General features: G+C 42.6%; 1 protein-coding gene across 2 annotated transcripts in view; it reads left to right on the top strand.

The window, feature by feature from the left end:
- The first annotated feature begins 21,055 nt into the window (after positions 1-21,055).
- The window catches only part of CDC16 (cell division cycle 16), a 29,303-nt gene continuing 25,188 nt past the window's right edge, over positions 21,056-25,170 (top strand). The window contains exons 1-5 of one of the 2 annotated variants that reach the window (XM_039221616.1): positions 21,056-21,245; positions 22,701-22,755; positions 22,854-22,951; positions 23,941-23,979; positions 24,308-24,448. In XM_039221616.1, the coding sequence (XP_039077547.1) occupies positions 21,198-21,245; positions 22,701-22,755; positions 22,854-22,951; positions 23,941-23,979; positions 24,308-24,448 (381 nt within the window). In that variant the 5' untranslated portion in view covers positions 21,056-21,197. Of the gene's footprint in view, positions 21,246-22,700; positions 22,756-22,831; positions 22,952-23,940; positions 23,980-24,307; positions 24,449-25,170 lie in introns of those variants that run through there. The other variant, XM_039221618.1, reaches the window with a different exon arrangement.

Genomic DNA, 25,170 nt, shown 5'->3' with positions numbered 1-25,170 from the left:
GACAAAATTCAATATCTTTTCATGATAAAAACATTTAATAAACTAGGAATAGAAGGGAACATACCTCCACATATTAAAAGCCATGTAAGAAAACCCATAGTGAATACTATAATGGTGAAAAACTGAGAGCTTTTCCTCTAAGATCAGAACAATTTTGTTTTCAGCACTTTTATCCAACATGGTACTGAAAGCTCTGGCCAGAACAATTAGTCTATGGAAATAAAAGGCATCCAAATTGGAAAGGAAGAAGTTAAATGATGTCTGGTCACAGATGATATGAAAATCTTAATAATTACTTACATACACATACACGTGTGCGCACACACACACACACACACACACACACACAAACTGTTAGAACTAATAAATGAATTCAGCAAAGTAGCAGGACACAAAGTTAATACAAAAAGTCAATTGCATTCTATATGTGAACAATAAACAATCTGAAAAGGAAACTGCAAAAATAATTCCATTTTCAATAGCTTCAAAAGGAATAAATACCTAGGAATTAACTAAGAAGATGAAAGACTTGTACAATAAAAAGTATAACACATTGCTGAAAGAAATATAAGAAGACATAAATAAGTGGAAACATATGGCATGTTCATAGATTGGAAGACTTAAAATTGTTAAAATGTCAATACTCTTCAAAGTGATCTATAAATTCAGTGCCATGCCTATGAAAAACCCAATGACAGTTTTGCAGAAATAGAAAAACGCATCCTAAAATTATATGGAATCTCAAGGGACCTAAACAGCCAAAACAAAATTTTGGAAAAGAAGAACAAACCTGGAGGACTCACAGTCCCTGATTTCATAACTTACTACAGAGTTACAGTCATCAAAACAGTATGGTATTGGCATAAAGACAGACATATGGACCAATGGAATAGAATAGAATGCCTGGAGATAAACCCTTACATATATGGTCAATTAATTTTTGACCAGGATGCCAAGATCATTCAATGGGGAAAGGACAGTCTTTTCAACAAATAGCGCTGGGAAACCTGGACACCCACATGCCAAAAAAAAAAAATGAAGTTGGACTTTTAGCTAAACTATAAACAAAAATTCACAAATGGATCAAAGAACTAAATGTACAACATAAAACAATAAAACTCTTAGAAGAAAACAGAAAGAATCTTCCTATAATTGGATTTGGCAATGATTTCTTGGATATGACACCGAAGGCACAGATAAGAAAAGAAAAGCTAGACAAATTGGACTTCATGAAAATTGAAAAATTTTGTACATCAAAAGATCAACAGTGTAAAAAGGTAACTCACAGACTTGGAGAAAATATTTGCAAGTCTTAGATCTGATAAGGGATTAATATCCAGAATTTGTAGAGAACTCCTAACCCTCTACATGACTCCCTGGACTGGATTCTCTCAGGTCCACTCTGTACCAAATCTTCCAGCCTGCAGCTCCATAACCTGGTTCTGGCAGGAAGTGATATGGACCCCTGGGCACCTTCTTCATCCAGTACCTTGTTATGTGTCTGTCCACTTTTCTATGTAGTGGTCTAGACAACCCCTTCCTTTGGGCTGCCATACCTCAAGGAGCAAGTTTCCCTGCTGTATTCAAATTGAATGAGCAGGTAAACAGCTCATTGATGACCTCATCCCTCAATGAATTTAAATAAGACTCCTTTGTGTTTTTTAATATACAAGGAGCTTTTAAAAACCTGAGAGGTAGAATTTGGATAAATGAAAACACAAGAAGGAAAGAAGATACATGAAACCAGCTGCCAGTTACTCATGCAAACAGAGGAGAAAAAGGTAAAGCTTATCCACAAATAAGGGATAATCCAGAAATACGTGCTTTATGTTGGCACGATAGGCGACAGTGAGACCTGAGCTCACACATCAGTCTAAGCCCAGACTCACACCCTCGCCATGTACTCCATTTCTTTTGTCTGCACCTGACACATGTGAAAGGCATATGAGCCTGTCAAGCCTCAAGTAGCTACATGTCATCTGTATGTGTACATTTTAACCTAGAAAGGAAAGCTCAGGCTTTCCTCCACTGACACAACCATCCAAGCAGTGGTCTCTTAAAAGAAGACCAGGTACAAAGTAAAGGTCTGCGTTGTCCATGAAAACATCGCCTCACTCACAACACTCCCTCCCAGGGTGTCTCAGGGTCCTGGTGTGTGGATAGGAATCTAGAATGTTCTTGCAGACCTCGTATCTCTTCAGCCTTCTTAGTGTACATGGCATATCCTGAGGAAGACTTGACCCCAGTCTAAATGGTGTCCTCCTTGACACTCGCTCTGACTGTACCGTGATGTTCTTTCCCTTTTCCCATGTACCACAGTGTGACATTGCATTCATTTATTTGTGAATTAACCTGTTTACTCCTGTCTTTTGCAAACCACAAGCCTCATGATCACAGAGGACTGTCTACACTGTTCATCAGAGCAGACCCAAACACAAGTGCCTTGCACACAGCAGGGGTTGAGTAAATGTTTGCTGAACAACCAATTGAATGAACTCACCAGTGACTTCCCAGATGCCAAATTTATTTGCTTTCTTTTAAAGTTGTAAAAAAAAATTTCATGTTTTCCTAATTAGAAAGTAATATACATTTTTATCAGAGAATAGAAAGGAAAATTAAAATTATGTATAATTCCGTCATCTAGAGGTGATACATTTTTGTATATTTGTCTGCTTTTCTTATTGTTATACTTTTGCACACATAGAAATATATTAAATACAATTAAAATTGTTCCACATACATAATCTTATATTTATGCACCTAATGTCAAATGAGTTTTTTCACCTACCATAAGTGAAAAGGATTTTTACACCTCATTACAATATTTTCTTGAACACCACTTCACGTGTTACTCACATGTTCTCATGGCCCAGCACCACCATTTCCACAATCAGTTCCTTAGTAGTAGGCCTGTAGGTTAATTCAGAATCCTCACTGCTATAAACAGTGCTGAAACGCACTTTATGCACTAATTTTCCTGCAGATTTTTCTGATGCTGCTGAATGAAATTGCTGATTTTTCACTGTTCTTGATCTACAAAAGTGTCCACCTTGTCTGATCGAATTCCTGCAGTGTGCAGCGTGGGGCCCACTCCTGTTTAGTTGTGGCTCTTCCCCAGCCTCTGAAGCTTCTCCCTCCTGATTGTTTCCTTCTGCCCTGTCATGTCCTCCAGTCTCCTGACCTTCTTTCAGTGCTGGGCCCTTCCTATCTCTCTGCCTTCACTGCACATCACTCCCCTGATGCAGGTTTCTTCACACATCATGACTTCAGCCCCGTTGCCTCCCCAGCCATCAGCCTAATAGATGATTCACCTGTGTCCCACCCAGTAGATCATGTGCTCAAATCTAGTGCCACTACCCATTCCGTATGATGTTGTGACATTAGCCTCAGTAAAGCTAATGCTAGAGTAGCTAGCTCTCAGGATTAAGTGAGATAAACATGCCCCTAGACTCTAAGATACAACCCCCTCCCACCATGCACACATACCCCTTAAGGGCTCTGAAGTGGGAATGCATCTTACAGGGTCCAGCATGGCAGGGTTTTGCTGAAGGCAATTTTCCTTTCTTGGTGGCATATACAACAACGGACGGCAAGCTGTTATCAGTCAACACAGTGCGTATCAGTGTTCCGACAGTGGTGAGAATGATGCTCCGCTGGTCATCCTATTTTGACACCGCTCCCCACATGCCCCTAGCCACATACCTGAAGCCTGTGCTCCGCTCTCCACCCCTGGCTCTTCTGCCTGTCTCACAGCCTGTCGGAGCCAGTTGCTCTTGCTACTTCCTCTGTGTAGCACCCGCCCGTCCCCACCAGCCCTGCCTCTGCACTTCTCATCCCTCACTTGCATCCCTGCGGTGGGCTTCCCACTATGTCTCCACCACTCCCATTCTCCCACAAATGCTCTCTACCGTTTCTCCACAATGATCCTTCCAAAATGCAAGAATGTGCTTGACAGCCATTCTGTGGCTCTGCATTGCCTTCGTGGTAAGTCAGAACTCTGGCTGCATCTGGCCCTCCAGAGTCCAGCCTCTGTCAACCTAGATGCACCTGCCACCTGGGAAGTCCTCCCTCTCCTTGCCCACCTGCTGGCACCTCTGTTGTTTCAGGGTTCTGTCCCAGCATCACTTCTAATTGCCCTGTCTTCCCTCTGTCCTCAGGAAGCCCTGAACATCCCCACCTCTGTGCCCCTAGCACGTTGACAACACTGTGCTGCCTTTCCTCCTCTTTGTTGTGCCTGCGCGCCCTCTCCCTTACCTGGGCCATGACGTCACTGCTCATCTCTGAAGGCCAGCACGTCCCAAATCTGGTACCTCCAGCAGGATGGGCTACCAAACATTTGTGAAACAAGTGAGCAAGAGCAAACTTGCCCTCTTTGGGAGCTCTCTCTGCCTTATGAGCACTCCAGCTCATTCTTTCCAATGCAGGAGGGCTTTTGTTGGTTTTAACTCTGTCAGTATTCTGAGATCTATGCTAAGCAGGGGGAGAAGAAAACAGGAACTTTGAAGATTTCAAAGAGAAAAGAAAACCATTCTGGAAAGGATCACAAACCCAGAGCTGGTGTCACACAGAGCCCAGAGTTGGCAGAAGACCAGGATGGACTGACGGACATGAGGCCCTGGCAGGCGTTTCCTAGGAAATTGCAGACGCACACCATGACAAGGTGCCTGTGGTTTCTTGTTTACTATAAATCCATAGCTATTTGCAATTTAGCAAATAGCAAGTTCCAATTCGCTTCATCGGAGTTATGCATATGGACTCACTGATTCTTGCTTTAGGTCATTTTATTCTATTGTCTGCAAGCATTTGCCAAATGGTCTTATCCTAATATTATTAAGACTCAAAACAATGACTCAACTGATGAATTCATCTGTTTCCTCACACGAAGAAGTTATAAGGAGATGAAAATGAACTCAGCTGATTGATTATATGGTGAAGGAGAGAGGTTTGGTGAAAAATAGCAACTTAGCAGGATGGTATGCAGAAAACATCACTAGGAAGTCATGTGACAACCCCAAATTACTTGTAGCACACTGTGTCCAGAAAGGCAAAAAAAATTAATAATTTGAAAACGTGTGTCAGATAATTTAAAATCTAAACTCTCCCTCTTCATCTTGTCCTTGTTACTGACAAAACCATAATCCTGAATAAAGAAAGATAAGAATTTAATTTTGTCATTAATGTCATTTGTAATTAAAGTAATTTGCTTATTAATGTCCCTAGTGAATCAAATTAAGGAGTTGTAACATCGTACTTACTCCCCTTACGTGTATGTACAGCCACTGTGTTGTGGGACATTTCAGCAGATTGCTTTACTTCGAAGTCCAGTCCATCGTAAGAAATCACATAGACACCAAAGTTTAAATAACACCCCTGCAGCTCCAAGACCCTGTCCCCAAGCATGCCCCAGGCCCCATAGGCACCACCAACCCCCTCATTCAAGGCGCCTGTTCCTTCAGGTAGCCACTGGCCTCACAGGGATCTGAGTTGGTACTGGAAGGGATTTGGAGAAGCCCCAGCCTCCCTGCCTGCTTGCCTGGGATGTTTCTTACAGAGTGTGAAGGCACCCAGGGAATAAGCACCTTTCCCAAAGACGCATAACTAATAAACAATTATTAATTACCGAGGCATTTGGAAAATCTAATTTATTTTTCAATTTACATCAAAGCCTTGAATATTTCATTTCAAATCCTTATTTTTTTTTTAATATTTTTTATTTATTTCTAGGAGAGAGAGAGAGAGAGACAGCGTGAGCAGGGGAGAGTCAGAGAGAGAGGGAGATACAGACTCTGAAACAGGCTCCAGGCTCTGAGCTGGCAGTCAGCACAGAGCCCGACGCGGGGCTCGAACCCACGAACCGCGAGATCATGACCCAAGCGAAAGTCGGACGCTTAACCGACTACGCCACCCAGGCGCCCCTCAAATCCTTATTTTTAATTACAAAACTCATATTTGTTTATTGTGAAAAATCAAATGTCAAAGAGTAGAGTGTGTAAGTCAAAGGTGAGACTTCTCTTGGCTTGAACTCCTTAGAAGTAATCATTGTTAACTTGCTGGTGAACATTGGCTTTTACCCACTACGTATATATATTTGTTTATTTAAATAAAAATGGGATCATAGTCCACTCAGTTTTCTGTAAATTGCTCATTTTCATCTATTACGTATCATGGAAATAGTTTCATGTCAGTACGTAAAGATCTCCATGCCTTCTTAGCAGTTACAAGGTAATTTTTGTAGAGCTGTGCCCTACTTCATTCAGTGGGTTCCGTAACTGTAGAAATGTAGGGTGTTTGCAGGGTCTCACTATTCTAGAGGAAACAGACAGTAGCCCTAGCGCATATGTGTCTTTACATGTCATTTCTGTAACTTATATACCTAAAATTGTTCAACCAAAAGGTACGCACATTTAATTTTCTGATACTACCGCACTGCCCTCCTATATGGTCTAGCAACTTGCACTTTGCAGTGGCTTTAAGTCCCTGTTTCCTCATAGCCCTGCCAGCACGTGACATTATACATGTTTTAGGGTCTCATTCTAACCAATCTCTATTAACTGTCCACTCGTTTTCTACTGGTGTGTCTCTTCCAGTTGTTAATATGTAGTGACTGCTTATATATTATCGATACTTTTTTCTATTATCAATGTCACAAATATTTTTGTTCCATTATTGTCATTTCACCTAAGTTTATTTTAGGGTAGCCAACTCAGACACTCTTTTCTTTTAGGGCATCTAGTTCTAGTGCCTTCCATAAAAAGGGCTCTCTCAAGCTCAGACTGGAAAAATATTCTCCTATATTTTCTCCTAATACTCTTATGGTTTTCTTGATTTGCTTTAAACCTTTAATTAATATAAAATTTAATAAATATGGAATTTTTGTATGTTGTGTAAGTTAGAGATCAAAGTTCATTTTTTCCAAATTTATTGCAAGTTAAAAAATAGCAGTTTTCAATATCAAATATTTTCATACTCTTCCTATTTCACACCAGCTGCTTTCTGGAGGCTTCTGCTCCCAGCAGGTGAATAGCGTATGTCCCCACTCCCTTCCCCGCATCACTGCATGGAGTGGGGGGCCCCTCTGCCTCCTCCTCCGGGGCAGGAAAGCTGGTCTCTACCCCCAGTTCTCTGCATACTGGGCCCAATCTACTGCACCTCATGTTTTATTCACTTCTGCTGCCTCCTTCAGTTGGTTTCTGTCCTCTCAGGCAAATTTGTTCTTTGACATCACTGTATGCTTCATATCTGTGTCATTTTATTTCAGGTTTGTGTCTTTATGTAGAATATTGTAAATTTACTTTTTAATCAAGTCCCAGAGGCTTTTTTCCCCTGTTTTATCCACTTGTTTATTGACATAAATACTGTATTTGCTCTCATTTGTTTTTTTTCTTTGTTTTGTTTCCCTACTTTTTCCTCCTTTATATTGTTTTCTTTAGCAAATGTCAAGAAAATGCTGGAACCTACATTTCAAATCCCTCCTTCACTTATTTACGTTGACTCTTGAAATTCCTCTTTTACAAAACAGGAAACAGATAAAGCCCAAGAGCAAAAGGAGATGTTAAGATAAAGTAAAACAAAGGAAGGGAAAACAGAAGCTCCTAGAAATACCGTTTGTTTCCTGCAGCTGCAGCCCAGAGACTGCACTTTATTTGAAGTGTGGCGTGATGCACCAGCTTGGTGCGGTCAGGAAATGGTGCCTTAGCACAAAGGCACTCACAGTTCTGACAAAGACCAGACCCTAGGGATCCGGGCCCTTGGCGAGGTTATCCCTGTTCTCCATGAAAAGACAGACATGGATGGCCTAAGGAAACAACTCCTTGCCTCTAGATCCCAAATCAGAAACAATTATTATCTGAGTGTCCCAAATCAAAAGATGGCTCTGTTGTCACAAGCATCTTTCATGCCCTGTTTTAAGTTCCCAGGGCCTCAGCTTCTGTGTCTGTACGTGCAGAAGTCAGTGACAGACACGGGGCAGAAGGAAGGACCCCAGGCATAGGACCCCTCAGTCAAAAATCCCTTTCCTCCTGTTGGGTCTGACAGCTTTGAAGCAGAAGAACTTTCCCTAAAGGTGTGCTTGTGCTTTTCCCCCAACGAGTCCCTGCCCCCCAGCCTTGGGACCTGAGGGACTAGTCAGCATGAGGGGGGTGGTTAGCAGAACACTGTTTATGGAAGGGCTCTTCCCTCCAGAAAGAAAACCAAAATCAAACTATTTGAAAGCCGTAGGGTTAGGGAGGAAAGAGCTGTTTTAGAGGACCAGAAGCCTGGAAAATGGTCCAAGAACTCGCAGGAGCCCTTCTTGGCCAAGGTCAGATACTCCTCCTGGTCCAAGAATGTTCATAGCAATGTTATTTATAATAGCCAAAAAGTAGAAACAACCCAAATGTCCATCAACCAATAAACAGGTAAGCAAGGTGGTAGAACCAGCCAGTGGAATATTACACAACCATAAGAATAGAGTGTGGATATGTGCTTCTTTGTGGGAAACCTGGAAGACATTAGACTCTGTGAAGAAGGCAGATACAAAAGACCATATATTGTATGATTTCATTTAGGTCAAATGTCCAGAATATGCAAACCAGCAGAGATGCAAAGTGTATTAAGTGGTTGCCAGGGTCTAGGGGAGGGGAGGGGAGGGGAGGGGAGGGGTGGCAGCTAAGGGGCACTGTGGTTTTCTTTTGGTGGGGAAGGGTCATAAAAGTCTTCTAAATTGGATTTGGTGATGATTGCACAACTCTGAATATAACAAAACCACTCAAATATATACCTTAAAAGGAATAATTATATGATATAACATTGTATCTCAATAAAGCTGCTATGTTTAAAAAGGATTATATGATTGATTCTAAATGAAAAGAATTGTCAGTAAATTGAAATACCCCACTTCCCTTGAATTCTAGTAAATAGATATTTTTCTGTCTTTCCCTAAGGAAAGTATTTCTGATCTGTAATTCTGGTCCAGCAGGAGCTGAGATTGTGATTTAGCAAGGCCACATCCAAGCCCAAACCCCAACAGTAAAGGAGGAGGGGAGAACTCAAAACGCAAAGTGGGAAAAGAAGGCAAGTCTGAGAAGTGTGGTGGGGGAAACGGTGAGGTGGCCATGGGCTCCCTGAAGCCACGACAGCGTTGGTCCTCTGAGGCTGGCCAGGCCCTCCTCACCGCTGTCACACTGAGGACAGCTGCACGTGTGCATGAGACAGCGCTCCAGAACTGCATGTGTTTACACAGTGTGCTTGACTGGCTGGTAGAGCAAAACTATTCTTTGTGCTTCTGGGCTGGTAACTGGAAATCAGTTATGCAGAGAAATAGCATTGGGAGCGAAAGGACTTTGAATGAGATTTCTTCTCTGGCCTCTAAAACTTGTCACCATATTTGTGCCATTGTGCATTTATAATTCTCAAGTGGATTGTCTAATTTACCTTAAAAACCTGTGATTGTTACTAGAACAAATATCTAATTAAATCAGTTTAAAACTCCTGGACATGAAAAAACTAGACCTGATTCCAGAACACATAATACAGAGATGTGAAAGGGACCCCTAGGCATTGGTCAGATGGATAGAGTGTGGCAGGATGCCTTGGAAACTACTCACTTTCTCTGTCAGGTGCAGAGGACCATGCTCATGCTGTTCCATAATAGAGAACATCTATCCTGTGTCAGTGCCTAAAACAAAGGATTGAAAGCCTCATACACACTTTCATTCATTCATTCAACAAACTAAATCTAAAATTGAATTTAGTGATGATTGCACAACTTTGAAAATACCAAAGCCACTCAATATACACTTTGAAAAGCTGATTTTATCGTATGAAATTATGCCTCAATGAAGCTGCTATTTTTAAGAAAATAATATGATTAATTTTAGACAATGTGGATGTGCATCCAGGGATGTGCTGGGCATGGGTAGACCTGGAGTTCAAGATGAGGAAGACATATGTAGACCCTGCCTCATAGAGCTGGACCCCTTGGTGAGGTCACAGGACATAATCACTCTTCACCATATTCAACTCATAGTATAGATTGAGGTTGAATTCGCTACTAAAAAAAAAAAAGAGAGGAGAGAGAAATGAGCTAATTTCAGTCCATTATGCACAAACCCTTTAAAGCATACTTGAAGATCAATAGTGATTCTGTTTTCAGGTTTCTGTGTCTTTTTTTTTTTTTAATATTTTATTTATTTCTAGGAGAGAGAGAGAGAGAGAGACAGCATGAGCAGGGGAGCGTCAGAGAGAGAGGGAGTCACAGACTCCGAAATAGACTCCAGGCTCTGAGCTGGCAGTCAGCACAGAGCCCATTGCGGGGCTCGAACCCACGAACCGCGAGATCATGACCCAAGCGAAAGTCGGACGCTCAACCGACTAAGCCACCCAGGCACCCCACAGGTTTCTTTGTCTTAACCGAATCACCCCAGATCCTTAACTGCTCCTTGCAGTGGTGTTTAAAATCACCGACCTGGAGTCAGGCAGACCTGGATGTGAATTTTTACTCTTTGACTGATTTGCTGAGTGGCTTTGAGCAGATTACTCAATGTCTCTGAACCCCTCATCTACAGAGCAAGGTAATGCAGGAAGCCAGCTCATGCCTGCTCATTATTAGGCTTTCTGTGCAAGATAGGTGCGGTCTTCAGAATTCCTCCCTTTCCTATCATGAAACCTCAAATCAGGCACAATTCTGTGTCAGGTCTAGTGCTCAATTTGATAGGAAAATGGTCTCTTGGTAATGATAGTATACCTGATTTACAAGCCTTCATATTTGCACCTTCTGTACAGTCATTGATTTTTGTGCCTCGGTCCTCGTCCCAGTGACGACATTATTCCCAGAGTTGTGTTTTAGTAGCATGTTCTCTGCAGCCCTGTCCTGAAGAACCCCAATGCAGTGAAATTTAAACAGTCTACCACAGAATTGCAAGTGTCGCTCTCTGGTCATGACAACATTGCTCTATTTCTCTGCTTCCATTCCCAGAAAACCAGTCTATGAAGACTGCCAGATGACTCCACACGGTCAAGAAGCAACTCTTGGTTTGGAAACATCAGGGACCTTCTCATTCCAGGTGAGTCCTTTGCTCTTTCTCTGAGCAAAGCTCAGAGAGTCTTTAGTGGGAGAGTGGGTCTTATTTCACACATGCCACTTAGAGTGAAAACTGGCCATCCAGGAGCTCTGAATTTGAAGATAACTTGAATAATTTAGGTACCAGGTGTGTTTTTAGATGTATTTGTCTCATATTACACTGCGCGTCAAGTCAGTTTAAATATGTAGAACTTTTAAATGCTTTAAAATCACCGTAAATATAAAGAATGGGAAGAGTGATGGGTTGGGGGAGATGGGGGCTGAGCAGGAGGAACAGTCGGAGGAACAGCAGGAGAGTAGGTGCTGCATGGGGTGCCATGGCCCAGGCGGGCACTGGGGGAGGCGAGGAGGGGCCTTGTGCAGGGTGGAGGATCGATCCCTGGGCCCCTCCTCTGTATCACCCAGCCTCCAGTGACAGCTGCACAATGCAGTGGCCACTCTCTCCTTTCTCAAAGACAGGGACACATGGGCCTGCCAGAAACCCTGAGGTCTATTTTGGGACCAGAGTAAAGTTTTTATGTAACTCAAGCAGATTAAAGGTAACCACAAATAGTACTGACCCTCAAGACAGTGGCTGAAACAGAAAGAATTCCTAGTGGTTATTAACCTGCCCCTCCACCCCCACCCCATTGATTCTCAGGCTCTACGACCTGGACCTCATGGAAAATTTCCTTAGCCTGACCAATCTCCTGTCCAGCCAGAGACTTGCACCGACATGAAGTCCTGGGCCAGCCATGGCCTCCCACAATGCTTTGAGGAAAACCAGTGGATGTGTGGAGAAGTGGCGGTCACTAGTGGTGCTCCGTGGAACTGTGGCTCCAGCTCCTGAGTGGAAACGCCAGGAGGCACTGTAGGCTCAAACCACAATTTGGAATTCCAAATTGTCCAAGGATCTGGCTGTTCAGATCTTCTCTCTTTCTGCAAGTGTGGTGATGCTGACGCTCCTTTCCCTAAGCCTTAAACCCTGCTCCCCAACAGATTACTGTCCCCAAGCAGCAGACAGTAATTCCCTATAAAGTTCCTGTGGGCATGAGTTACCTTAACTCCCTCAGACACAGGTATGTGATGTGACCCCTAATCACATCCCTGACTTTGACCCCCTAAATAGAATAATAAATACAGTACTCCATAACAGAAAAACGCTCAAATCACCATACCACATACACTCCACTGTTAGAGGCCTCGCAAAATGAAGAAGTAATCAGGTTCCCTGTGCTCAGGTGAACATGGGGTCACAGAAGCAAACAAACACCAGTACTCTAAAGATTCCAAGGTGATCATTTACCCTAAACTGTTTCCCCTAGAACTTGCATTTGTCCTAAAACCCCAAACTTAGAATTACTAATGGATAAAACAGCAGAAGTCATTGTTGTCCTGACATCCAAGTTTTAGCTGTGGCTTTGTGCTGATCAGCTCTGTGACCTTGCATAGGTTAAGTTACCTGGCAGGGTCCCGTTTTCCTTCAGAGTAGGTATTACAAAGCTGTACATTTATAAACCATCATAAAGCCTCTATTTATATTAACAAACATCTTTTATCTATGTGGAGGCTAATTCAAAAGACAATTGTTAATCAAGAAGATCTTGGTTTTTTCCTCAGGAGCCTTGTAAAAGAACACTCGGGGGCCCTGGTATCTGGGCAACCATTGCCCAGCTCTGCTGGAGATGCTTAACAGACCATCAGACCCTAACTGGGTCACTGACCTGTGTCTAAGTAGGTGTTGGGTGCAGACACTTAGCAAGCCTGCAGCAAACACAGCAGGACACAGGAAAATCTGTCCTCGGTAGGAGAGTCTGCCTTGCGTGACTGGAGGACTCCGTTCCAGGAAAGACTTACGTGAGGATCGCATTCAAATAAAAACAGCCGGGAGGAAGGTAGCAAGCACAAAGCAGTCCGTTGAGAACAGTGCACTCTCCAGGTGGGCGAGCCAGCAGCCGCAGAGGGGCAGCTACTCCAGATCAGTGGTCAGCGAGTCTTTTCTTCTCCTGTTTGTACAGGGTGTGGGTCACAGTGGGGGGGGGAGGGGCACTGAGGTTGTTTCCAGTCATCTGAGGGACTTCTCCTATTGGTGGGGAGGTAGAGTTTTTGGCCCTACAGGGTTCTTAAGGAATTGCCAGGACCATCTTCCCCCAAGGGGTTGGATGGAAACCACAATGTAAAAATATTATAATGAAGCTATAGGTGACCCTGGGTCAGAGGTTGAGGAGGAGAATATTCCACACCTGAGATTCTTGGCCCGGATGCTGGAAGCTGTAAGGCCAGGAAGCCACAAAGTCAAGATGTTGTGTCCTCAGGCTTCTAATGTGTCACCTATTTATCACCGTCCTTGCCACCAACTCATGTCTAACTAACTGCCTACTCTATAAAATCCACAGTAAATGGAGAGTTGGTATTTGGTTAATTTCAAATTTATAGAATTGTCATGTAAAGTGACAACAGAGATCTTTGCAAATCATTGACTTTTTAATAATTATTTATGTCTTTTCAAAGCCTCAATATTTTCCTAATTTCAGCCAACAGGAGTCTACCAGTTCTAATTACTCTCCTGTGGTAACAATATCAAAACACTTCACAATCCCATGAGCAAGATTATTGTTCTCTCATTCCAGAGTAATTTAAATTCTTGACAAACTACTTGAGATGTTTAATATGGTTATACTGAGAATCCATGCTTTGTGTTACTGACTGCATTTCTTTTATGTTTATTTTTTGACAGAGAGACAGAGTGTGTGGAGGGGAGGCGCAGAGAGAGAGGGAGACACAGAATCCCAAGCAGCTCCAGGCTCTGAGCTGTTAACACAGAGCCCAATGCGGGGCTTGAACTCATGAGCCATGAGCTCATGACCTAAGCCGAAGTCAAACGCTTAACTAGCTGAGCCACCCAGGTGCCCCTTGTCTATATTTCATGGACAGTTTCAGGAAAGAATCATAAAACAGAGATTAATGCATATACAATTTCATAAAATTTAGTATTGCATAAAAATAACAATGTACAGTTGTTCCCAGTATTTGGCTGACTTCAGAGTAGTTACACATCAGAAAAAAATTTGGGTTAGGGGTTTAGAATCCCTTGACTGAAAATGTATTATCTAATATAATTTGTGATTTGATTGATGATCTCAATGTCCTGTACTCTTTCTTTACATGATTCTTCATTGTCCCATTTTGAAGGCATAAAGTCATCCTCCCCACTGCCCCACGTCACTCTGCTAGCCCTTGGAAACAGTCTATAGCTGTCTCTTGGCCTTTACCACCCCCTCAGACACCTAAGCAGTGACACCTGATTGGTGCATTTAGGTCATGGAAGAAAGTGGGAGAAAGATTGTGCCTAACACATACACATACCATCCTGGTTGTACATCTTTTTCAATTGCTGCTACTCTCACTGAATATGGTGAATCTGATAAGCACCATGGGAACTGACTACCGTTTTACTTCACATGCTTGGTTAGAATCATGAAGATGAATGTGGTGGTTACAAAGTCCACAGGTGGTCATCTGATGAAACATGAAAGGCAGGGAAGCAAATTCAAATCCTGATGAAGCTGTTACTATGGAAATAAAAAAGTGTTGCTCCTTCTGTGGTAGGATTCCAGTGTAGCCAACCTGCCACACAGCAGCTGGTACCCCAGGGCCCATGAGGGCTCACAGCTGCATGCCTGGCTACTAAGCAATGAAGCATCTGAGGTGAGTGAAAGTTTTGCACCTTATCACTGTAACTGTGGCAGAAGGGAAAAAGAAGAAGAAGGAGGAGGAGGGGAGGAAGAGGAAGAGGAAGTGGAAGAGGAAGAGGAAGAAGAAAGAGGGGGAAGAGGAGAAGGAGGGGGAAGGAAAGGAAGGTGTGTAATCCTGGATAGCTGACAAGTGTGCCATCTGGCCAGGCTGAGGCTGGCCTGGAGTTGCTATGCAAATAACAAGTCACCCACCCAAGAGCAGGTAGGGAGCAGGTGTTAGGATGTTAGGTTTTAACATATGAATTTTGACGGAAGGACACAGACCTCCAGTCTGTAGCTGACACCTAGTTTATGCTTGTGCTTTTTCTCCATCTATGCCCACTGCCACATCATCCTCACTGATCCGATAATCATCCTCCTTAGGTTAGAACTTCTTCCACCATTATGTTTCCCTTATCACACTTACTAACTTGGTAAACTGATATGGCTTATAAATATTTCTAGCAAGAGTATTTGAAATGAGAAATGGTATTAACATTTTGGGACTCATTAACAGAAATGTACCATAGTGAGAACACTGCCTGGCTCTCCAGGGGAGTGCTGTGCAAGCACAGGATTCAGAGTGAGTCCGCCCCCTCACATGAGGTGCATCCAATCCTTGAAGCTCAGAGCCCATCCTCCACAACAAAGCTGATGCACTCACAACACAGGAAGGTATAAAGTGAATAACATGCTGTGTGGAAGATACTTGGAAAATGCAAATGTCTCATACAGATGCTTGTTATTACTTAAAGATTCTCAGGACTTTGAAATGGAATGTCCATGGTTCAGATTCTTCAGATAGTCCAATGTCTCACCAATCCTCTTGATTTAAATGCAGTGAAGTGGAGGGCACCTGGGTAGCTCAGTCAGTTGAGTGTCTGACTCTTGGTTTTGTCTCAAGTCATGGTCTCATGGTTTGTGGGATTGGACCATGCTGACAGGGCAGTGCCTACTTGATATTCCCTCTCTCAAAATAAATAAATAAACTTAAAAAATACAGTGGAGTAGATTCTGTAGCTACCATCAAGACCAGGAAAGAACAAGATGGAAAAAAGTAATAAGCTGTACTTTCAAGATATGTATTTACTCAGTGAAGTCCCTTTGCAGCAAAGCATTTAATACAAGAATACAGTGGGAGAGCCTGGCCGCACAGAATGGAAGAAGATGTGTGCACTTCAACATATCTGGGAAATAGCAACATGATTTAGTTACAAAAGGCTTGTAATCCAAACCGAATTCACTATTTTATTTTGTCTTTTTTAAAATGAGTTTGATAGGGGCGCTTGGGTGGCTTAGTCGGTTAAGCATCCGACTTTCGCTTAGGTCATGATCTCGCGGTTCGTGGGTTCAAGCCCCACTTCGGGCTCTGTGCTGACTGCCAGCTCAGAGCCTGGAGCCTGTTTCAGTCTGTGACTCCCTCTCTCTCTGACCCTCCCCTGCTCACGCTGTCTCTCTCTCTCTCCGAGAAATAAAAAAAAAAAAAAAAAAATTTAAAAAAAATTTAAAAAAATAAAAAAAAAATAAAATGAGTTTGATAGAGAGAAAATTTTAGACTGTATTTGTGATTTTGCTAATTACTCATCTCAAGTATTTAACTTTAACTAGGATATATATATTAATAAAAATATTCCATAAAGACTCTAACCATGAAATCAGGTATGACAAGTCACCTGGCCAGTCTTACACAGAGAAACTCCAGGCCTATCTGAGGTTCCGAAAAATGTGTTTGGTGACCTAGTCACTGCTTTTCAGCTGCTACATAGAGCTTAATAGGCACAAAGGTAAGTGGGAGAACAGACTTCAAATGGCACTGGATCAGACCGTCCAGTTTGGGGACAGACCTGAGAGGTGGCTCAGAGAGATTTCCATGCTGCAAGTTTCTGTCCTTCAGACTTACTAGCAAGACTGCTACTAATAAATGGCATTAAAACACAATGTGATGTAACGTGATACAATATACACTGATATACATATTTATTATAATTACAATATGTTCAGCATGATTGTAAGCACCTTACATAAATTATCTCATTGAGTCTTTACATGCATCAATCATGTGAAGTGTGAACTGTTATCATCCAGTTTACAAATGAGGAAATTGATGCACAGAGAGGTTGAGGAAATTGCCCAAGATCTGAACCAAGGGAGGCTAACTCCAAACCCCCTTCTTCACTGAACAGCACACTGTTGCCTCCCCATGGTGTGGCCTTGCGAGGTGGTTCTGAGGATCGTTTTTTTTTTTTTTTTCATTTCCATATTTTATTGTAGTTTGGTATGGACATGAAAATTCTTTTATATCCTATGGCAAAGTGAAAATGACCACTAGTTACACATTTTATATACTATAGTAAATTCTTAGTTTGGGCACTGAAATTCTCATATCTTAGGCAAATTAGGATCGTTGGTTTCCTTACATGTTACCAGTATATGTGCATGCATAGAAAAGGACATGGCAGATTACTCACAGAGGCGTTAAAAGAAGAATTTTTTTTTGAGAGAGAGAGAGAGAGAGAATGCAAGTGGGGGAGGGTCAGAGAGAGAGACACACACACAGAATCCAAAGAGAGGCTCCAGGCTCTGAGCTAGCTGTCAGCACAGAGCTCGACACGGGGCTTGAACCCACAAACTGTGAGATCATGACCTGAGCTGAAGTCGGACGCCCAACCAACTGAGCCACCCAGGTGCCCCAAGAGAAGAATTTAAAAAAAAATTTTTAATGTGCTATTTATTTCTGAGAGAGAGACAGTGTCAGCAGGAAAGGGGCAGAGAGAGAGGGAGATACAGAATCTGAAACAGCCTCCAGGCTCTGAGCTGGCAGTCAGCACAAAGCCGGACGCAGGGCTGGAACCCACGAACCATGATATCATGACCTGAGCCAAAGTCGGACACTTAACCGACTGATCCACCCGGGTGCCCCAAGAGAAGAATTTTTGAGTGAGTGGGGTTTTTTATGGGTAGTTTTATATTAGTTACTCTGCATTTTCTTTCTTTTTTAGGCCTCTTATTTATAAAGGATTTATCTACCTTTAAAAGGTAATACATGTACATAGTCTGAAATTCAAAAGGCACAAAAAGATACCTAGGGAAAATCCTCTCTCATACCTCCTGTCTCATAGTACTCATGCCAGAAGGCATCGCGCTGTGGCCAGTTTTCCAATTTGTCCTTCCAGGGATAGTTTAAGGATCTTCCTACCTATTCTCTGGTTAGTTTTCTATTTTATCCAAATGGATGCATATGAGAAACACTTTCCTATACTTTGCTTCCCCCCCTTAATATATGTTGGAGATTCTTCCATATCCGTACACATAAAACTGCCTTGTTCTTTTAAACAGATGCATGGCATTCCTCTATGTGAGTACACAGTGACTCTCTTAATCAGTTTCCTACCTATCAGGTTATTAAATTGTCCCTAAACTTCTGGTGTGATAGACAATGCTATAATGGCTATCTTACAAAGAAAGTGATTCTGCATATGTGCAAAATGTATCTCCATGTTTCCCAGAATTGGAAGCATTAGGGCAGAGTTACATACATATTTGGTTTTGGAAGCCAGTCCAACTGGAAATATGCCAATACCACCCTCAAAAATAATATAAGAGAGAGCCTATTTCCCCACACTCTTGCTAACAAAGGATCACCAATGTTTTGGATCTTTGCTGATGTATAAAAGGTGGAACCCTACTGTAATTTTAATTTTTATTGTGAATAAAGTTGAGCTTTCTTTCATATGTCTACAATCCATTTGTATTTCTTTCACTGTGAACTGTATTTTCAGTTATTTGCCCATTTTATATCTTTAGCCATTGGTCCTTTTATAGTGGCTTTACATCTAAAGGAAATATTGGCTTTTTATAACTAAATGAAATTCGCATCTTATAATAGGTCTCCAATTTGTCTCTTACTTGTCTTTTGACTTCATTTGCAGTTTGTCCATCTACATTAAAATTTTTTGGTGATGAGAATGACTTGTCTTTATTATTAATTTTTAAATGTTTATTTGTGAATTTTGAAGGAGAGAGAGAGAGTAGGTCAGAGAGAGGGAGAGAGAATCTCAAGCAGACTCCACACTCAGAGGAGAGCCTGACACAAGGCTCAATCTCACAACCATGAAGTTGTGATTTTAGCCAAAATCAAGAGTCAAATGCTCAACAGACTGAGCCACCCAGGCACCCTGAGAATGCATTGTCTTTATTTAGAAACTTCAACTTTGTTATGAGGAAGTCTCAGCCTATACCACCTCTGTTCTCATCACTTACATGTTACTCAATTTTCTCTTGGATAGAATTGACTGTTCCCTCATGGTCCTTCCACTCCTTCCTGAGTCTTGCATCTTTGCACTTGTTCACTGCACTTACTTATACTCCTGTTTCCTTCTGGTAGGTTGAAAAAGTTCTGTGTGCTACCCCTGGTTGTTCTCTGAGGTAACTTTCTGAGGTAGTGCACAGAACGTTCTCATCTGTGTGCACTAATTGCTAGTTCCATCTTATGCGCATTGAGTCAAGTAAAAATTATTTGTCAAATAATGTTTATTTTTGCATTCACCTTGTCAAAGACTTTTTTTTGCAGCTTTATTGAGCTATATTTGACATATTGTGAAATTTAAAATGTACAGTTTTATGGCTTTTAGTTCATTCAGAATTGTGCGGCAATCGCTACAATCGATTTTAGATTCTTGTCATTACCCCAAAAGTAATACCATGCCCCTTAGTGATCACTTCTCAGCTTCCCCACCCTATCCCTCATTCCTGCCCCTCACCACCACTAGGCAGCTATCTCCATTGATTGGCCTAGTCTGGACATTTCATATAAATGGTGTTAAAGAAAAAATATTTAAATGATATTTGTCAAAGCATGATAAGGAAGATTTTATTCAAGCCTGGGAAACTATCACCACAGGTATAGGGACCTGTGATGGAAATCTGTGGTGAGGAATGGAGATTGGGCTCAACTGTGAATACAGCATAGTGTATTCCAAGTGGGAATTTATAGCCAAGGAGCACTGGGGGTCTCTGAATAGAAAATTGTTAAGAGGAAACATCGGAGTTAAGGTGGAGATTCTGTCTAACCGCCCCCCGTCCCCCCGCCATGCCCCAGCGCCTGGGTGACTTGGTGGGTTCAGCCCTGGACTCCTGGTTTCAGCTCGTCAAGATCTCACTGTTAGGGTCAGTCACTGAGGTAGATCAAGCCCCGCTGTCCTGCTCTGTGCTGACAGTGAAGAGCCTGCTTGGGATTCTCTCTCTCTTTCTCTCTTTCTGCCCCTCCCCCGCTCACTCTGCCTCTCAAATAAATAAACTTAACGAAGTAAAAATTAAGAAGATAAACCGATGTAACAGGACTCTTGCTGAAGACAAGCCAGGGTGATCAGACACCAACTGGGGGATGCAGGGGACGCGGAATTAGGTCATAAATCAAGGGTGAGCACACATGGAGGGTGGCGGTTCTGGCTAAACTGACATGAGAATTCTTGTTAAAATGGGACAATGTAGAACAGAACATGGAAGTCCAACAGTGAGGTCTGGTTGAAAGGGGGTTGAGAAGCGCCTGGGTGGCTCAGTCGGTTAAGCATCTGACTTCAGCTCAGATCATGATCTGCAGTTCGTGGGTCTGAGCCCTGCACAGGGCTCTGTTCTGACAGCTCAGAGCCTGGAGCCTGCTTTAGATTCTGTGTCTCCCTCTCTCTCTGCCCCTTCCCTGCTCATGCTCTGTCTCTCAAAAAATGAATAAACATTTTTTAAAAATTAAAAAAAAGGGGGGTTGAGGGTAGCCTGAGTAGGGTTCAGTCAGTGGGCGAACCCTCGCCAGTGGAATCACAGGGTGTGTGGTCCTTCGGGGCTGGCGTCCCTTACTTAGCAGGTGTCAGCACTTCCCTTTCATTGACGAATCCCACTCCACTGTACGGACTCACAGTTTTAACTGGCCAGCCATTTTAAGGCTCTTACGTTTTTGGTCACGGCTTCCTCTGCCTAGGGGTTCCGCCGCAAGACAACGTGACGGGGCAGCGGGGCGACCCCCGCGGCGATCTGGGAGGCTGGCCCCTCTGCTGCCACCCGGTTGCCGGCCTTGAGCGTCCCGCCCCTCAGAACGAGCTGATGAGCGAACGGCGCCGGACCCAACAACCGGCTGCGCGACCAGAGCCCTCCAGTCTGGGGAAAGGGGTCCATGATCTCGAAACCCCGGCCACCCATGGGCCAAGGGAGAGCCTCGGAACCATCAGCGCGCCCCCAGTCTCTGAAGCCGGAGGGAACGCCTTTGCAAAGGACTTCCGGGGCGGGGTCTAGGAGGGAGCGGAAGGTCCCGGGCGGCGCCGGACCCGGTGCTGGCGGCTGTTTTGCTGGCTCTGGTGGGCCTGGCCGGCAGCGGGAAGGGGGCCACGCACCGGGGCGTTGGACCACGTTCTGCCAGACTCCCCGGCCGCGCCGCCATGAATCTGGAGCGGCTGCGGAAGCGTGTCCGGCAGTACCTGGATCAGGTGGGCGGCCCATCCCGGGGAGCACAGGCCCCGGGGCTCGTTGAGGCAAACGCGCTCGAGCCCTTGTCCTCAGGGTAGCTGTCGTCCTGGTCTTGCTGGCGCACTGTCCTGCGGGGCCTGTGCTTTTGCTCTGGGGAAAACCCCGGAAGAGAGGGACGCAGTGCCCCAGCCCTCTCCGCGTCTAGGAGGGTGCCGAACCCTGAGCGCAGGCCGCCTAAGCGCAGCGCGAGCCTTGCACGTGTTGAGTCCGGCTCTGCAGCGTCCTAACTGCTGGGCGCAGAGTGGTTGCTCAGTACAAACTTAGTGCTCATTGGAAGTGGAAGGATTATTTTAGGAGGGGAATTTCAGAGTGGCTGTTTAGCTAGTTAATGGAAAATTTTCGAGAAGTTTAGTTGTAATTCTTATTTGGCAGAATTTAAGTGAATAAAGATACAAATAAACCTGTTGTGTCACATCAGTACTTTAAAGAATTTATGTTGGGGCCCGTGGGTGGCTCATTCGGTTGAGCCTTGGACTTCCATGATCTCACGGTTCGTGAGTTCGTTCGGGTCACGAGAGTTGGGAGTCTTGCATAGGGAGGGCTCCGTGCTGACAGCTCAGAGCCTGGAGCCTGCTTCGGATTCTGTGTCTCCCTTGCTCTCTCTGCCCCTCTCGGGCTCGCCCTCTGTCCCAATCGAAATTAAGTAAGCATTTAAAAAAATTTTTTTTAATAAAAAAGTTCATGTTAATTTTATCTGTATTCCTGCACTGCCCAGGAATGAACAACAGCTTGTTTGGAAAGTGTCTCCAGAATCATCAGCATTACTTTATCCACAAGGCGAAGTTGTTTGTTTTTAGTGTTTATTTATTTTTTGAGAGACAGCGCTAGCGGAGGGGGGGGGCGGTGCAGAGAGAGGGAGACAGAATCCCAAGCAGGCCCTCATTTTCAGCGCAAAGCCCCGCCTGGGGTGTGAAACCACCAACAGAACCTTGAGCCACCCAGGAATGAGACCGGTCCGGTCTCTACCTTAGGGGCACTTACATTGGGCAGATTTGTAACCAGTCCGTAAGCATTCCTTTTCCCAGATTAACTGGTAACAGAGTTCCCAGTTTGTATTCAAGAACTGTACAAAGGCTGAGAACCATTGCTAATGAGGAGATAACTGCAAAATAATTGTTTAAATTATGTGCTGTTTTAGATACCTGCTCATACATTTTTACAAGGTGGAAGTTAAAAAAAATCCTACCTTCTTGAGCTGTGTGTATAAAAGAACTTACAATAATGTTTTTGTCACTTTGAACCAAAACTCACCTAATTGAAATGTAAAATGGACATGTGATCGATAGACCCTTGCTACATGTAAAAAATTATATTAAAATGTTGACTTATTATATAACATTCTAATGATATTAGATATCTGTTTAAAACTATTGAAATAACAGGACAGTTATTCTTATTTTTTTTTTTTATTACAGCAACAGTATCAAAGTGCTTTATTTTGGGCAGATAAAGTAGCTTCACTCTCTCATGGTAAGTGACAACTTGTAATTTTTTTCTGATTTCTATATTTTAAAAACTTTTCTATTTTTCCTTGTACCTCTGACAGTTTACGTGATTTTTCCTTCCAGAGGAACCCCAGGACATTTATTGGTTGGCTCAGTGTCTTTACCTGACAGCACAGTATCATAGAGCAGCTCATGCACTTCGGTCACGAAAACTGGACAAAGTAAGTGATTGTGTGAACTTTAAAGCCTCCCAAAGCTTTTCAAAAATGTTTTTAGATCAGGGGCACCTGGGTGGTCAGTTGTTTAAGCATCTGACTTTTGGTTTCAGCACGGGTAATGATCCCACGGTTTGTGAGTTGGAGCCCTGCATTGGGCTCTGCGCTAACAGAACTCTCTCTCTCCCTCTTTCTCTATCCCTCCTCTGCACTTTCTCTGTCTCAAAATGAATAAACTTAAAAAAAATAAAAGGTAGTAATTTTTAAAAGTGTCATTAGATTTAATGTCAAAATTATTTAAAAGGATTCTTCAGTTTTTCTTATTGAATATACAGAGAAATTTTCTTATTTCTAATCTCCGTCACTTTTGTCCCCCAATCTAGTCACTCAGTTTTGAAAATTCTGTTTTGTAAATAACTCTGAAATTATGGATATTCCTTTCCATCTCATTACTGCTCATACATGTCAGGCCTTTAATTTATCTGTTTTGTTTTAGCCTCTTATCTCTTTTCTTTAATAACATCTTTCCCAATTCTATTTTCCCTGACTCTTTAACTGTCTTTTAAACTATCACAAGAGTGGTCTTCCTAAAACACAGAAACACAGACTTAATTATAGCACTGACAGTATCACTCAGTGATTTCCTGTCATCTACAGGGTAAATCAGATGCATTAATAGGCACCAAAGGTCCTTTATGATTTCTCTCCAGACTGTGTCAAACCTACCACCACCACCACCAGTACATGTAACATGTATGTAACATGTACCCCAGTCATGCTGACTACTTGCAGTTCCATAGACATGTGATGAGTATTCATGCTCAGTGCCTAGAATGCTGGCCAGCTCCTCCACTTCTGTCCCTTGCACATGTTTTCTTTAACTAGCTAGTACTTTTTCTGCCGTTCTTTCGGAGTTTATATAGTTTATGTCTTACATAGTACTGTGTTTATATCTTCCTGCTATAACCCCATTAATAGATGGATTTCTTTCCTAGCTGTATGAAGCATGTCGCTACCTTGCAGCTAGGTGCCATGTAAGTATGCTCTCCATTTTAATTTTCTTGGTAAAAGTTGAATTATGTTGCTGTTATACAGAATGGAGCTTGGGAGATTAGTAAAGTAGTTCATGAGGAAATGTTTTCTTCTTTAGTATTGTGGGCTATAAAATATTGATTCTCCATTTACCAGAATCTGACATGCATGAAGAAAACTCTGCTTTAGAATTTTAAATTTTAAGCTCTACATTTTAAATCTAAGTAATGATCGGGTAAATTTTATTACCTTTTTAAAGTCTACAGTATACGCGTGTACATGTAGTGTTCGAAGTGGTAGATGACAAACAGTATTTCTGGTTTTACACAGTACGCTGCGAAAGAGCATCAGCAGGCTCTCGATATTCTCGATATGGAGGAGCCAATCAACAAAAGGCTATTTGAGAAATACTTGAAGGATGAAAGTGGCTTGAAAGACCCCTCCAATGACTGGGAAATGTCACAGTCCTCGGTAAGTAGTGCTGCAGTAAGCATGCTTCAGTAACATCAGCAAGAATTACCCACGCAACATGCCAAACATAAACCACTTTCTTTTACTTGAGCATAACCATGTTAAAACAGTTTGGTCGCCACCTTATTTAATTTGCCACTGAAATGCAAGAAGACTCCAAGACATTTCTGAGTCATTAGTTGGAAGCTATAGTTACATCCTCATGTGCTTGAATCTGAAGTAGGCTGACTTGAAATCTTTCTTCTCATATTTGATGCCTTAAATTACTCCCACAGATGGAATAACCTTTCCCCTTCTTACTGTGTTTAGATACCTACCCCCAGGAAACCTTGATTACCATAGTTTGCTTCTTTCCAGGGAGTGGTTTGGTGTTACTATTTATGTTATTTTGTTTATTTCAATTCGTATACTTCATATCTGCCTGAAATCACAAATTCCTTGTTAGCAGAGATTATATAATGTAACATAATAAATGACATTCACACTCAGATTACTAATCTGGACTGTTATTTTTTTTTAACAGCCTTCTTGAGATATCTATTTATGTGCTAAGAAGCACATTTATTTTTCTGCTAATAAACGTTTTCGTGAGGGAGTTTGATATTACCATTATTATTTTTGGGTTGCTTACCATTAATTCACCTGCTAAGAAATGCATGATTTATTTGTAATACATTATTATTTTTTATGAAATTATCTATTTATTTATTTTTATAAGTCGT

Source organism: Hyaena hyaena, unplaced genomic scaffold, assembly GCF_003009895.1.
Source record: "Hyaena hyaena isolate Hyena2069 unplaced genomic scaffold, ASM300989v1 scaffold_992, whole genome shotgun sequence".
NCBI classification, from domain to species: domain Eukaryota; kingdom Metazoa; phylum Chordata; class Mammalia; order Carnivora; family Hyaenidae; genus Hyaena; species Hyaena hyaena.
Note: the sequence above shows the minus strand (reverse complement) of the source record. Positions and strands in the feature narration are given on the sequence as shown.